General features: G+C 42.0%; 1 protein-coding gene across 1 annotated transcript in view; it reads right to left on the bottom strand.

Moving 5' to 3' along the window:
• The window catches only part of CCDC170 (coiled-coil domain containing 170), an 80,315-nt gene that overhangs the window by 60,465 nt on the left and 2,773 nt on the right, over positions 1 to 17,077 (bottom strand). Inside the window, exon 2 of the mRNA XM_084827835.1 lies at positions 287 to 418. Within this exon, the coding sequence (XP_084683961.1) occupies positions 287 to 418 (132 nt within the window). The remainder of the gene's footprint in view (positions 1 to 286; positions 419 to 17,077) is intronic.

The following is a 17,077-nucleotide window of genomic DNA, read 5'->3' as shown; positions in this document are numbered from 1 at the left end:
TCCACTGAATTCAGTGGGACTTACTTCTGAGTAAACATCCATAGGTTTGGACTGCACAGCAAATAATTCTAAAGCTTGTCCATGACAAAAAAAAATATTGAAGGGAAGAAGCAAAAGGGTCACTATTAAAACTGTAGTAATAGCCAAATCCTAAAGCAACATATTTGAAAGTAAGAGCCAGTCCATGCATTACGTTTACTACGTGGAGTTTCCATTATCTACGAGATACTTTTAGTGGGTTAACAAACACTTTCATGCAAGAAGGAATGTCTCTTTCAAAACTTACCTCCGCCTGGGCACATTCATACTTTACCAGGAGTGCTGCAAGTTCACTATGGGCCATTTCCGCTGCATTCCGATAGTGATAAAGCTGTTCTCGAGTGACAGGAATATCCAATAGGAAATAGTTTTGAGCTCCCTGGTAAAAAACAGGATGAGAATCAGAACGCATCCTGCTTCAGTCTTATTGTTTTACTTAGTTTGGCAAAGGAACCATTTTTCAGGAAGTTTATTCTGATTATTTGGATCTATTTCAACCTGACTTCCAAACTGGTTTTGGATGGAAACTGCTTTGATTGCCCTGATGGATGTCCTGCGCCTTTGAATGGACAGGGGAGTACAATCCTGTGAGTTCACCTGGACCTTTCAGTGGCTTTTGATACCATTGACCATGGTATCCTTTTGAGTTCTCACTGTGCAGAGGCACTTGGAAGCATGTTACAGTGGCATCTGGTCCTTTCTGGAGAGACAGAACCAGAAAGTAGTACAGGGGGACAAGTCTGGGTTCCATCTTCATCCCTATGCTTTTCAACATCTATATGAAACCCATGGGAAAGGTTTGGGCTAAGGTGTTATCAACATGCATACGACAGACAGTGCCAGGAAGGTGGTGGAAACTCTGAACGTGTGCCTGGAGGCAATTTTGGGCTGGATGAGGGCAAATCAGTTGAAGCTTAATCCACACAAGACTGAAATACTGTTGGCTGGGAAGAGTGCTGAACTGGAAGACTGCAACCAATTTTGGACGGGGTTGAACTCCCCCTGAAAAGCCAGTCTGGGGCTTCTTGTGGACTTGGACCTATCTATGGAGGTGCATGTGGCATTGATGGCTAGAAGAGCCTTTACCAGTTTAGGCTGATTTTCCAGCTGCAACCCTATCAAGGCAGATCTGGCATCAGTTACACATGCCCTGGTTACATCTAGACTAGACTGCTGTAATCTGCTTTACATATGGCTGCCTTCAAAGACAGTTCAGAAACTTCAACTGGTACGGAATTCAGCCATTAGGATGCTTGTGGGGGCCAAGTGTTCTGATCGTATGATATTATACTGCTACTGTACCAGTTACACTGGCTGCATTTCTATTTGTTCCTGGGCTCAAATTAAAGTGCTGTTTTTTACCTTTAAAGTCTTCAGCAATCCTTATCTGAAGGACCACCTGCACCCATACAAAGCTGCCCATGCCCTGAAATGGGCCTCAGAGGTTCTGATTTCTGGCCCATCATCAGTTTGCTGGGCACAAGGAAGAGGGCCTTTTCTGTGGTGATCCCACATCATGGGAACTGTCTGCCTAAAGAGGGGCATATGGCCTCATCTGTATCTGCCTTTAAGTGGACTTCTACAATTATTCCCCTTTTCTTGCAGCATTTTATTGATCTGTATGCATGCTGGTTGTTAGCTGCTGCTGCTTTTATCTGTCATTTTGGATTGTTTTAATTGTGATAAAATTATTCATTTTTTTAATTTTTGCAAGCTGCTTTAAAGAGGGTTTTGCTCTGACACCATGGTATACGTCAATTAATTAATTAATTGGCTATTGCATTTGTTTTTATGCTAAATATGCTGAACGCCTCTGGGGTGCAAATGCATTACCAGCATGATTCAGTGAGATTCAACCATCCACTTTACAAAACTTTGTTGTAAAGCACTTGAGTTACACATGTAGCTTGAAGAAGGGCTTACGTCCATCCCATTACATAGCAACCCAGTCCTACGAATCCACATAGCTGTGACTGGTGTACAAAGCTGTTTATGCTGGTGAAATTACAGCCACACCCTATTTATTTCAGAAATTATATACCTCCTTTCAAGACAAATCCTCTCAAGGCAGCTCACATCACAACAGAACATAAAAATACTACAAAATTTCCCATGGAAGGCAAGCGGGGAAGGTCTTGAAATCCTGGTAGTCAACTGAAATTCCACCATTACTGTTTTAGGTTTGTAGCATTTCACTAACAGCTGCGACCAAAACACCATGAGAGGGGTGTGTATGTAAACTATTCCCAATCCTGCTCAGACTCATTTTACCACATCCCCATTCTGCCTGCATTTTTACTGTCTTTCTGTCCTTTCCCAACATGGCATTTGATGGACATGGCCATTTTCTTTGTGTATCCAGTTCTAAATATTTCCTTGTCAGGAGCATGGTTTCAAGCTTCAAACATTAGTATTCTTTAAAGTGCAAGGAGTATTTCAGCATTTAAAATATAGATCTTCAGTTCTGATGGTCACCAATGTTGTAAGAACTATGCTATTTTACAGCAAAATATCCATTTCAGAAGTAGTACTACATTAAAAACAAACATATGCCACCTAGCTGAGTTTTATTTATTACTATTATTTATATAGCCACCCCATAACACAAATTTTCTGGGTGGATCACAAAACAAATAAAACATTAAAATGCAATATAAAATTATTAAAACTAAAACACAATTCAAACACAGTTTGTCACCATTATTGTTATTTTTTGCTATACATTGCTATTTAATTGAGAAAGGGTAAGCCACCTAATAGAGGTTCCATTAAAGTGCAAAAGTAAAATATAATTTTAAAATACATACACATACACGAGTGTTTGGGTTTTTTAAATTTTTATGGCTGACTGACTGGGTTTGCACCATTAAATTACCCACAGTAGTTTAAATAAGCCACCGTGGTTTGAGGGTGCCCATGGCTGCCCATTCCATAACCTAAGCCCCACTCATAGGTTCTTGTGTTGTCCAAACCCAGTGCAGGTAGGTTGTTGCCATGGTTAACAAACCACCTACAATCCTAAAACAGCCCATGGGTTCTGAGTGGTGTGTTAACTATGCTAACAACCCACCCTTGCTGGGTTCAGATGACATGACAACCTACTAGCGCAGGCTTGGTTATGGAATGGGTGTCTACAAACCAAGGTGGCTTATTTAGGCCACCATGGATCAATTTAATCATGTGAACTGGGTCACCATGATCAGGATTTTGGCAGGTATTTTATGGTATTGTATCTTTCTCTTGTTCTGTTCTGTAGTGTGAGAATTCTGAATATTCTTTCCATTCTCTGAGAACAGCTGGCAGCACTTATCCCAGAAAGCCCAATTATCTTGAATAAAGCAAGGATTTATGAAAGTAGGAAAATGAGAAGAATCAAAGCTGTGTCTTCCAAATGAGCTTCTAATGTGATGCTTGGGCGACTGTTGCACTGTTTATTTGAATAAAATTAAGCCTAACATGTTTTTGAAGCAGAATTGTATTTAACCCTAGCAAGAAGGCATAAACACTGCAACTATGATATAATGTTTAGAGAAGGCTGGGATTAATATTTATGTGCTATTCAAATAACGACACAAAAGCTTCAGAGCAAAGCTCAGAGTTTATCTGGAAGGGGATTATTCGTCTTTTGCAACAAATAAGGCATTGGAGCAGGTTGTGCATGTGTGCTTGCTGGGGGCGCCATTCGTGTATAATCTAGGTTAGAGCTTGCATAAAGAACATATTCCATCAAACTGATAATTTCCGTTTCCAATACTGTTACATCAACTTTGATTTAACAATTCGCCCGGTCACCATAGGCAACAAGGAATTCCATGCAAGTGTGTGGACTAGCAAAAGAGCTGGTGGATGAAGGATGTCCCTCATCCACCAGCCCATGTGGTTTCTAACATGGCTGCAGAAAAAAGAGTGTCCCGTTCTGTGTAGCTAGCCCACTACGTAGAAGGCAGTTTTTAAAACTAGCCTCCCAACAGGTTAACAGCCTGTTTCCATACTGGTCGCAAGGAGGTACTTTGTCTCTTCCAAACCAGCATAGAAACTGAGAGAGCAATCCTATGGTCCTTGAGAGAGTGTTCCAGGAACTACAGGATATTGTGGAGCTCCCTTCTGAGGCTATAGACACTGTGACAACCTCCGGAGGGGAAACTCGAACAGGGATTGTTTCCTGCTGTCCCTCCCCTGCCTCGCAGCCATCATGGAAAGCACCACAACAGCTTCCAACAGCTCCAACCTTGGATGAGGATGCAAATGAGGAGGAGGAAGAGGGCAGGGAGGGGAGACACCAAGGATCCATAGGTGCCACAAGCCTCTCATCTCCCATCCCTGTGACTCCACTGGGTATGCTCAAAAGCAGAATATCAGCAGGAAGGGGACGGAAAGGCGAAGTTCGCCCCTCCTGTTCTGCCAAGTGTCAGCCAGCAGTGCATAGGACTTTCAGAGCACTCTGACTTCAGAGTGCTTCTTGGATGCCCATAGGACTGCTCTGTCCAGCTACCAGCCTCTTAGCAGGTGAGTAAAAAAGAAAAGTGCAGGCAAGTAACTTTTCTGGGCTTACTTACAAGGCTGTGTTATATACAAATGGTATGGTGCTTACTGATCTTGCATTTGCCTGAATTATGGTAAGAACAGTTTCCTTTCCGGTGATGGGAAATGCAGAGGATTAAGAAATTTGTGTTTCACAGTTTTACACCTAATATTGCCAGATATTCCTTTAGAATGACTCATCCAAGTAGTCCTAAGCCATGACGGCTTCCCTCCGCGTTAACTGGAGACTGTTAAAATAGCAGAGGGCCAAAGAACAGAGAGAGCTTTGTATACAAGAATGTCTGTTCATACAAACTGCCTCAGAAAATGTGTGGTGCTCACAAACTATGGTACTTCCAGTATTCTTTACGCATCAGGCTTTTTTGGTCATTAAACCAAACCCAATTCATAACTGAATTAAATAAATGTTCTAAAAAAACATTATCCTTCATCCTAATTAGAGCATTATACTTCCCCCTTTCTGTTTGTTTTTTGTCTGGCTTCTAAGGCCGTGAACGATCTAAGGCTCAACTATTTTAGAAATATACTTCTGGAAGTGAGCCTCATTCTGGTAGCTCTCTGTGCTCAGGCACCACCTGCTATTTGGCGAACTCACAATCTGGCCTTACAATACCTTCACTGCATGGCCAGTGACCTTTACCAAAATCAAAATAAACAGCAGTCTTTAAAATATGTTAAAATATGAAAATAAACAGAGGAAACAGTATAAGAAGTAAAAATGTATATAAGAACTCTATACAAAAAATGAGAATAAAATAAATGCACACAAAACATCACCTTCAACCTTATAATATTAATGGTCTAATGATATGCTTAATAATAATACTTAGTATTTGCATACCATTGAAGCACTAGTAGTAATTCTTACAACAACCCTGTACGTTGTCAGCATTATTACCCATATGAGTTCACGGCAGAGGCAATGTTTGAATCCAGGACTTCCTGATCAATCTCATAGCCATTACATTACATTAGGTATCTTAGCATCTTAAGCATGTTTACGCAGAAGTAAGTCCCACTGAGTTCAATGGGACATACTCCCAAGTAAACATGCATGAGATTGTGACCCTGACCAGTTACTGAACAGGAGTAGGGGCAGGCATATGTACTGCATTATGTCATCAGGACATGAGGTCAATTGTGTGACAAGCTGCATACCTCAAATTGGATGCAATTTTTGGTGGCAGCCATATGCTCCTTATAACATGTAATTGAGACTTTTCTGTAATAAGAGGCATGTGATTCTCAGTGGGAACTTCCACCTCCATTTAGTCATCTCTGTTCCTCCCTTCTCACCTTGGGAAAAGCAGCCGAAGGCTTTACTATTTTCCATGTGTTTTTTGGAGATCCACTTGAGACCTCCATTTACAGTGCAATCCTACAGAAGTCTATTCAAAAGTAAGTCCCATTGAGTTAAATTGTATTTTATTGCATTTGTAAAGCACAAAAAGCAGAGCTACATGGCATGGGAAAAGGGGAGATATGGTTGCCAGATGTTCTTGTCTTGCGGTCTCTTAATAGGTATAAAATAAGCAGCTTTATAGCAACTTCTTTGTTTTCGTGTTTGACAAATGTATATTATTACTGTTGTTGTTGTTGTTGTTGCTGCAGTTATTTTTGTAGATATTACTGACATTCCAACAGGTGAGATTTTTCCCGCATGATGGCACAATGCTAGGGAAAGCAGATGCTCTCAAAAGTCAACACAATTAAAATGTTCCTGTAACCAGAGAATGGCTGTTGAACAGTGGACTGCCTCAGGAATTAGAGGGCTCTCCTTTGCTGGGGGGGTTTAAGTAGAGGCTGGATAGCCATCTGTCTGGAATGCATCAAGCAGGAGTCTGGACTAGATGACGTCCAAGGTCCCTTCCAACTCTACAATTCTATGATTCTAGATTAATAATCATAAATCCATCAAGATCCAAGAAATGAACTGCATAAAATGCAGCTGGTAATTGTGTATAAACCAAACACTTGCTCATTACTGTTCCAATTAGTGGATAATTTAGGCACCAACAAGTCTAATCCGGTAAAGTATTCCACTGTGTGGTTTCCCCTGCTCTACTTCCATATGAAACAGAAGCAGCAGCTCAGAGAACATTCTGAACATTCCAAACCTATCAAACCAATTTCTAGGCCGTGCCTAGAGCTGAACACATCCCACTTGCCATGTCATATGTTGTTACTTGACAGATGTTTGACAACCCAGGCAGGCAGGTGCTTGACAGTCCCAGGCAGACAGGAAAAACAGGAGATCTGTAGAGCCCTTGGTGGGCTGCCATGCATGACTGGTGGGTTGTGTTCAACTTGGTTGTTCAAAAGTTTTGCAGCACTGCCCTATGCAAAGGCAGAACATCCCTCACCATCTATTCTACTATGTTAACAAGATCTATGGTAAAGGTTCCTACCAAGCGTCTCCATTTTGGAACAACCATCGAATCAACTTTATATAATCATTTTAAATCTGAAGTGTGATTTTTAGATATATTCTCTTTGCCTTTAGTTGTTGCCTCCCTTTAGTCTTTGTGCAAACAGAGACAAGCCATGACCTATTCTGCTGGGTTGGATCTATAAATCAGTGTGTGCATGTGTGTGTGTGTGCGTGTGTGTGTGTGTGAGAGAGAGAGCGCTCTAATCTTATCTCCATCTTCTTGGGATGATACTTTACTGCCAATTCACGCAAACATTCAGCTTGGCCTATGTGTTACTTATAGACACCTTATTCTACTCCCCAAATATCTAAGCCCATACAAATCCAGTTCGTTTCTCTGGGCCCATCAAATAATAACTAATGTGTTTAAAGATAGATGAAAGCTTATTAAGGGATAAGGAAACAAGAACAAAAATAAGTTTCAAGAGGAAGAAAATGGTTGCATGATTATTTTTTACCATAATCTTGCAGTATGAGCATCTGAAAGGCTTGCAAAGGAGGCATTTGGTTGGATGTCCTCAACAACTGAAACTTCAGAAGCTGCGCAGGTCAGACTTGTGAAGACAGATGACTGCATTTAAAAAAACACCAGTCATAACTCTGAAAAATCTTCTGACAGGAAAATTGCCCTGTCTATGGATTTTTTAATATAGAATTCACACATGACCACAGGCAAAAGCACAGTGCTTGTAAATTGCTTTTGTGGCAGCAAAAGCTCAGTAGCTTTATGGAAGTTCCAGAACCCAATAATTTGGATGGATCATCAAAATAAATGTTACCCTCCTGATTCAGGCTCACCAGGACTATACTTCCATATCACAAAATCAACCCACAGGAGGAAAGTTTTATGGCACATGCAGATGATAAATACAAACAAACAAACCACACAAGTTGATGAGCAAACTCTTACCAAATGTGCTCCTGCTTGTGCGAACACGTGTATAGCCCTGTCCACATTCCCACAGACACACATTCACAGCAGGAACCTTTAGACATTCGTCACAGAGGGTCTATGGCTAGGAGAAGACTTCCTAGCCAAGGATTTACACACACACAAGTGTTTCAGGATACACACTTGGCACATTTATTGTTTATAAACATCGATTTCAAATGCACAAGTTGATTTTGGGAAAATCACCCTGGTAAAGCAATGTAATCTAAACATAAGCATAACAATGACAATGAACCTGCAGGCTTTCCTTGAGAACTGTACTCTGCACAGGGAAATTAGCTATATTTTCAGCAAGGCCGGTTCCTGAAACCCAAAGCAAGGTTGTGGACATGCGTGAACATTCCGTCCTGGAAGGATGGTTTGAATGATAGCACAAGGCAACAGGTATTAGGAAATGTGGAGTTCATAACACTTATGGGAATAGGAAAATGGGATTGTGAGGGCAGGGGGAGTGTTGGCAGTAGAGTGGAGGGAGCAGGCTGGAGGGAAAACTAAGCTGACAGAGAGGGGGTTGTGTGTTCCGGCTACACCCGGTCTAACCAGATCCTATAACTCTCACACACTCACATTTATCTGTGTCTCTGGTGGCCCCTTCCCTATGAGAACCTCCAGACAAGCTGTTGGAGGCTGGCAATGTCTTCAGATACTTTCTCAGGAGAATGTGACTGGAGTGCATGGGGGATTTGGGACAAGGTGATACCAGAAGTGCACCAATTAAAAGGGGCCCACGCTGCAATCCTTACTACTGGAACACAAAGCTTGCACAGAAGTGGCCGGGGCTCTGGCCAGATACAATACTGGAGCCAAATTACCTAGAAACACACACACACACAAATCTACATGTGCTTATTCAGAAAGCGGGGATAGAGTGGGGGAAGATACATTTGTAGCAGGACCTCTAAGAGCAGTACACCTTTCCCTGGGCTGAAGCCCTTTCCTGCAGACTGAATACTAGGGAGCACTGAAACTCTGGCTAAGGAATCACTAGAAAGCTGTGTCCTATTTAAAAAGAGGATTGAGTTATCTGGCTGGAGACACAGACCTACCTGGCCAAGCGGCTGCTTGTTCGGGAAAACCTAAGCTTGGGAGAGGCTTTCCATGTCTCTGTGCTTTCCACGAGAGCCCTGGCCTGCCACAGAGGTAGCGAACACATTCCCTCCAAGGGACTGCAACCCTCAAAGAGGAAAAGTTGTAAAGGGAGAAGTAGTTCCACAACACAATAGGGGTCTTCTCAAAAACAATTCAATCAAAACCCAATACACAGTATATGTATGAAGTGAAATGATTTAGTGATGAATTGGATATGAAAAGCAGAGAGGAGCCAAAAAGAAAACCAAGGCTTCGTTCCTGATCAGGTGTACAGGGTCATTGTCAATGCATAAGGAAAGGGAACAAAGAGAGGAGGGCTTGGGAGGACAAAAAGAAGTCTTGGAAATATGGAGTTTGAGATGATGACAAACAATTGAAGAAGAAATATCAGACAGGCAGTTGGAAAGGCAAATTTAATGAGGGGAACAGATAGTTCAGAGAGAGAAGTGGGTGTCAGTTGTGTATAGGTGGTATTGAAAGCCATGATATATGATGTACGAATCCCTTACCTGGTTCCAGTCAGGGCATCCACTGGGCGGGGGGGAGGCGATCCATCCCTCCTCCCCGGAATCCCCCCTGGCCAGCTCCGCAGCAAGTATTTACGTAGCCTATCACGAAAAGAGCAGGGATGCAAATGGCATAACGGGCGCCATTTGCGTCCCTGCTCTTTGCCGTGATAGGCTACGTAAATACTTACGAAGTCAATCATGGCCACGGGCAGGGACGCAAATGGCGGCCGCTATGACGGCCGCCATTTTGTTCCGCAGGCCGGCTGTGGAAGGAGGACAACCTGACCCGGAGCATCCACCGCCAGGTAGGGTCCGTCCCGGAGGATTTCGGGGGGTGGCGGTGGAGGGGTAGTCCGTTCCGCCACGGACTCCGGGGGGCTGGATTCCAAAGAATCCGGCCTCACTGGAGTCCGTGGCGGATTTCTCCAGCATCCCTACCTATGATAAGATCATTCAGAGTGTGTAGAGAGAAAAGAAAAGGACCAAAAACAATGAGGACTTTAGATTTTGCAGTGAGGAGGTCATCACAAACTTTCTACCAGCGGACTGAACAATGGAATGCCCCACTGTAATCAGAGCTCATGACAGAAGCCTCACATGACAACTTTACCATAATCAGTACTAACTCCCTGCCCTGCTTCCCCCCCCCGCCCCCCACCATAAGTAAGAATTTGCTGTTACTTCAACACAGATATGTTTAGGGTATGCCTGCCTCCAAGCAGCAGAGTGATTATGACTACAGTCCCTACCCCTTCCACATGGCCAATGCCCACGTATATAACAATGTTCACACAGGGGCCTACACCCATAGACCCCTGCTTTTGTGTAGGCACACCCTGCTCTCCAGATATTTTGGCCTACAACTCCCTTCATCCCTCACCATTGGCTATGCTGGCTAGGGCTGATGTGAGTTGAAGGCCAAAACATCTGGAGAGCCTCAAGTTGCCTGGATTACAGCCTAAATGTCTGCAGGGGGTTACTGTACAAGTTCTTCATGTGGTGAGAGCTTCTGATATAGAAAGTGCTTTCAAACAACGGACCGCCCACGGGAATACTGTTCTGGTACAATTACATAAGAAGACGGTGTAATATTGCTGCCTGCATGTTTCAATCATCTCTGTTAAAATAGGTATAAAGGTGCAGTTTCCAGCAACAATATTGTGGCTTCCCATACATTTGACCGCATCATGTGTACATAGTCATTCCTCACACTGACAAGTGCCATGTGGCTCACAGTGATTCGATGGGCGGAAAGAATGTAACCAAAGCAAACCTATCAATCTTTAAAAAAAAACACAAAAAAAACCTTGGTGCCCTTAGTCTCCTTCCCATCGTATTCTGTTCTTTCCCAATATCCTGGACTATACTCTTACCATAATCTACTTCCATGACTTTAATCCATTTTAATTGTTTTATCCTCGTACTTCCAGCTCCAGGATTACTTGTGCTCATCGCCTGCATTCCTGGGCAGGCATTACATCTGCATTGAGCCTATGTTATTGCTAAAATACTAGCAGTAGCTGCATGAAATCGGCTAATATTTGCAAAGCTTCAGCATCTCCCTTGCTATTGGAAGCACTTATTGAGGCTGATCAGGCAAACTGAGCTACAACCATGTCTATAAATACTTACTATTGGTGAATAAATATTATATACAGGGTCTTAAGCAGGAATGGAATAGGGAATTGGGTCACCCCATTTTGCCTATCAATGGATTGCTGCCTTGGCGTCTGCACCAGATGCATCTATGGAACTCAGGTTGAATTTCTTCAGCAAAAACCTTTGTTTCATGTATACTAGATGCCACAGCATCTCTTTAATAAAAGTTTGTCTAAGTCAGGTAATTGTTGGAGATGTAATACAGCTAATGTTTCTTTTAAGTATATGTTTTGATAATGCCTAATAGTTACCTCTTTTGAGGAGAAGGTCATTATACAAATACATTCTGTACTGGAACACTCCTTAATATTTACTGATATACATGCTGTTTCAAATTATCTACCTGCTTCCTGAAAGTTAAAGCCTTGTCAGTGCAAATGGATTCTCTGCACCCTTCTGACAGCTAAAAGACTGATATTACAACACTGGAAGGATATTATTATTATTATTATTATTATTATTATTATTATTATTATTATTATTATTATTATTTCTATACCGCCCCATAGCCGAAGCTCTCTGGGCAGTTTATAGAAGTTAAAATATTAAATACAATATAAAAAGTTTAAAAGCCATTTACAAAAACACACATAAAAGCACAGACAATATGCACAAACAACATATACCTAAAAACAACACTGAACTATCAGTCATAACTAAAGACACATCCAGGACCGATTAAAACACATCATGTGCTGCCAAATGCCTGGGAAAAGAGGTAGGTCTTAACCCGATGCCTAAAAGATAATGTTGGCATCAGGCGAACCTCATCGGGGAGCTTGTTCCACAGATGGGGGGCAACCACTGAGAAGGCCCTCTCCCTCATTGCGGCCTTCTGAGCTTCCCTTGGAGGAGGCACACAGAGGAGGGCCATAGATGCTGAACATAGTGTACAGGTAGGTTCATTTCGGGAGAGGCATGCCATCAGGTATTACGGTCTCAAGCCGTATAGGGCTTTATAGGTTAAAACCAGCACCCTGAATTGAGCTCAGAAGCATATAGGCAGCCAGCGCAAGCGAGCCAGAGTCGGTCTTACATGTTCAAATCTTCTGGTCCCTGTGAGCAATCTGGCTGCTGCATTTTGCACAAGCTGCAGCTTCCAAACCGTCTTCAAAGGTAGCCCCACATAGAGTGCATTGTAGTACTCTAACTTAGAGATTACCAGAGGATAAATGCTGGCCTCCTATAATGCAATGGATTGAACACCTTACAATGCTTTCAGTGTTTGAACAGGTGATGTATAGACACTATTGGAGGCACTTAGTGGAAGCACCTGCGAATGGATACTTATTTAGATATTTCATCTGGTTTTGTTGAAGTTTATGTATACTTCTTAGAAACCTGCATTATACACACACACACACACACACACTTCATATGTATGCATTGAAATGGATATATTCAAATCTATGTAGCCACATTTTCCCTTTTTTTCCTTTTTTGAAATTCTGTAATTAAAAATAAGTTTTAAAAAATCCCCTTGCAAGCTGAATAAAGGCCAGATTAAAGAATTTATTTCTAGATGTGATATTTCTTTTTAGAGTACAGAAGATATGTATTTTTATGTATTTTATTGCTGTATGCCACCTTGGGAGGGCTTCTGCCCTGAAAGGCGGCCAAGAGATGTTTTAAACAAATAAATAGATAAATCTAATTGTCATTATAAATATCAATGGATTTTACAATATAATTTTTCCTATATAGGAAAAAATAGCGTAATTTAAGTTGAAGGACTGACTTTACTAAAATTGAAATGGCAGTATAGCTATGTTCTGACAAGAAGGCAAGAAGCTGCTCCTCCCTATACATTATGCAGAGCCTGGATATTGCACTACAGGTGCTGTGTATGTGTAATACAAGTACAGTGCTACATCTTCAGTCCTAGCTTTTTGGCCCATCATCTGGAAAGGCCCTATGAGAAAGCTAAATAGCAATCTACTTGAGTTTCTCTGAACTTCAGATCAAAGCCATGAGCTGGACGAAAGATAAGGAACTGAAAAGAAGAAAACCTTGGATAAATGTACTCCCTCTTGCAGCATTTAACAAGAAACACTTTAGTCCTTGAATTCAGAATGATAAGCTTTAATAATCAAACTGTACCTAAATATAATTCAAACAATAATCTTTAGTGCTTTATAAAATACAAGGCACTGCAGCTGCTGAACTTAAGTGCTGTATGAAATGAAACAGTAACCCAAATGGACTGATCTGCAACCAGCCCTTGAGAAGTGACATAGAACAACTCCTTTTAAAGGGGCTCTCCCCTTTTGTTGCCTCCAAAACTTTTATTAGTGGTTACTGTACTTGTCCAAGAGAGAGAAATATAAATGAAGCAAGCGACCCTGAACAGAAAAGCTCTCCTTGCCACCTTATCCTGATAACAGAAAAGAAAGATCATAGTCTAGGCCAGCTATCCCCAACCTAGTGACTCCAGATGTGTTAGACTACAACTCCCATCATACTGCCTGTATACAAATCTATGGTGTGACCACACTTCTGGTCACTGCACTTCAAAAAGGATATTGTAGAGCTGGAAAAGGTGCAGGAAAAAGCAACTAAAATGATCAAGGGGCTGGAGCAACTCCCCTAAGAGGAAGGGTTACAACATCTGGGATTGTTTAGTTTGGAAAAAAGGTGAGTAAGGGGAGACATGATAGAGGAGTACAAGTTTATGCATAGTGTGAGGAGGGAGAAGTTTCATAATACTAGAACCCATGAAGCTGAATGGTGAGAGATTCAGGACAGATAAAAGGAAGTACTTCACACAGCGCATAAACTACGGAATTCACTTCTACAAGATGTAGGGATGGCCACCAATTTTGTTGGCTTTAAAAGGAAATTATACAAATGCATGGAGAATAAGGCTATCAATGGTTAGCTGTCATGATGCCGCAGTATGCCAGTCGCTGGGAAAGATGAGCAGGAGGGTGTTATTAAGCTCTCCTACTTCTGGGCTTCCCCCAGGCAACTGGCAGGCCATTGTGTGAACAAAATGCTTGACTAGATAGGCTCTTGACCTGATCCAGCATGACTCTCATTATGTTCTTATCATCCCCAGCCAATATGGGCAATGGGTGTGCTGGCTGGGGAAGAAGGGAGATGTAGTACAACACATCTGTAGGGCAACAGGTTGGGGAAGGCTAGTCTAGGCCTCAAGCATACTTGGGAGCATGATATATTACAATGGACATGGTAATTGTGTCTATAAGTAGTGTTACCCTCTCTACTCCCACTAACAAGTTTATTACTTGGGGATTAAGGAGGAGGTTTCACCTACCTTCATCTGTGACTCTGAATCTCTCTCCTTACATAACAGCTGGTAAGCTGTAGGACCAGGTTTTCTCTGCTTCATAGCTATGTCTGGTGGGGGCAGCTATTTCAAATATTAAGTGGCTACTTGCCAGCAACAGACACTAATGTTGCTCCTACCAGACTATTTCAGAATGCAGCTGAAGTATAATTGCTTTCCCACCCACTCCACATTTCTTTTGGCTGTTGTAAAATGTCTTCAATAGTATGTTTTCCTTAGCTTACAACTTCCGTTTGTTAAAGTCTTTGAAACCAGGGCAAGATTTACTACTGAGCAAATTACCTTATTTAAAACACGCCTGCTTTCCAATTCAAAGGAGAAAAAAGTAAATGAAAAGTAAAAGTATGTTGAAGTTTAAGATTTGAGGATAAAAGTGAAGATGATTACATACAGTACATAATTTCATTTCTTGATAGAATGCCAAGCACCCCTGGAGGATCCATCTGGGTCTGTAGATCAAAGTTTGAGAAGGATTCTGAAAGTTTGAGAGAGAATTCCTTTCCCAAGATCAGCCAAAATCAAGAAGTGTCTTGGGCAATAAGAAGGCTAAGGTAGGTCCATTGGAGCAGATCAGAAAGTTTAGTTAACCCAAGAAGGCTAAGGGCACAATCCTATGTGTGTTTAGGCAGACAGCATGGGGAATGCTGGGAGTTGTAAGACTTTTCTCTGCCTAAACACACATAGAATTGTGCCCTTAGTCTGGTAGTCTTGGAGGTAGAGAAGAACTGGGAGAAGATACAGAAACGTTAAGATTAACAAGAAGGAATTAAAAAATGTGAGGGTTTCTTTCAAAGAGAGAGGATTGTGACCAGAAGACTCTATGAAAGTGTTCAGTCACCCATTCTCATTAGTAATATAACGTGTAAGTAAGTAAAACATAGATCTAAACTGCAGCATCTTCCATGGACAAGAAAGTCACATGACTCAGTCTAATTTAACACGGGAACTAGCTCTTTGAACCTCTATCATGGCCATTGTTAAAGACAGAATTTAAATAAATTTTCCCGGTAAACTAAAATATTAACCCTAGTGCTGCTTACTCATCCTTTTAGTATTTCACAGAGTTAAATGTTGGGATTTTTATCTGGAAAAAAAAATATATATATATATATATATATATACGAAATAGAAATATAGGGGAGGGCCAACAGGTCAGTGGTGGAACGTATGTTTTACATATAGAAGACCCTGTGGCCAAGCCACGTCATTTCTGGCAGCCTTGTCCCAAGATGGTGCCCTCCAGATGTGTTGGGCTATGACTCCATTAGCCCCAGCTGGGAGATGGGAGTTGAAGTCCAACACATCAGGAGGGCACCAGTTTGAAGAAGGCTGGGTTAAAAAGGCTAATGAAGCAAGGTTGGGAAAGACCTCTGCCTAAAACCCTAGAGAGCCACTGCCAGTTAGAATAATGTAGACCATAGCCAAGCAACTTGGTGCCCTCCAGATGTTTTGGCCTACAACTCCCATAGTCCCTGACCACTGGTCATGGTGGCTGAGGCATATGGGAACTGTAGTTCAAAAATCTGAAGGGCACCAGGTTGTCTACACCTGGTGTAGGCACTGGGCTAGAAGGACCCATGACCTGACTAATAGCACAATCTTATACATGTCTGCTCAGAAGTGGGTCCCATTGAGATCAATGCGGCTTTCTCCCAGATGAGTATAAGATTGTAGCTTCAGTGACTCATATAATGTAGTATCATGTATTGCGGGGTGGGGGGTTATAGAGATAAGATCCACAGTTCAACTGACCCAAAGTTATACAGTGGGGGTCACCGACATGCCTAGACCTCTCTTGGTGCTCACCAGGCTCCTTGCCTCTCCTGATTTTCTTTTTTCCCCTTAAGTTTTTTTTAATTATTATTTTTTAATTGGGAGGCCAGCATGCTGCAAAGTGAAGTTCTGCTGTGAAGCACTATCTTTATTGGGTTCAAAAGAGCGATTTTGTGTTTTGGAGCTCAGTCCCCACTCTGCCTTGTACTTAGGTTCATGGGCAAGTTACTTTTCTATTAGTCTCATCAGTTTATCTTCTGGAAAGTGGTGCTGTGGCCCAGCCGTGACCACCATGGCAACCATTTTATGATTGGATAATTCCCCTATTACAGCCATTTTGTGAGAGCACCCACAACATGCTCTCAAACTTCCAAATGTGCTCACTGACCAAAACAGTTGGTGACCCCTGTTATACAGAATAAATCTGATGGCTATTATACTAAGTGTGGCCATTTAAACTTCAAAAATAGGGATGTGCAAATAATCTGCAGGGACGGCAGATTCTTTTGATTAATTTGCTCCCTTCTTTCCCATCCACTACAATTAATTCCAAATCTTTCTTCCACACATGCTCCTTTCAGCAGGGCATGAAGAAAGTGCAATTCCCACAGGTGGTCCTTCAAGTGGGAAAGGGACAGTCTCCCATACCAGGGACAGAAGCTTTGTGTGGTGGGAGAGAAATGGGGATCCTACAATGCACTTTCTCTCAGCCCAATCTCTCCCCACCCCCATTATACTTTAAATCCAGGTAATTGCCTGCTTCCCTTCAGCCA

This window comes from Heloderma suspectum, chromosome 1 (assembly GCF_057233095.1).
Source record: "Heloderma suspectum isolate Gila_16-S chromosome 1, 16-S_ref, whole genome shotgun sequence".
Classification (NCBI taxonomy): Eukaryota; Metazoa; Chordata; class Lepidosauria; order Squamata; family Helodermatidae; genus Heloderma; species Heloderma suspectum.
This window is presented reverse-complemented; position numbering and strand designations above follow the sequence as displayed.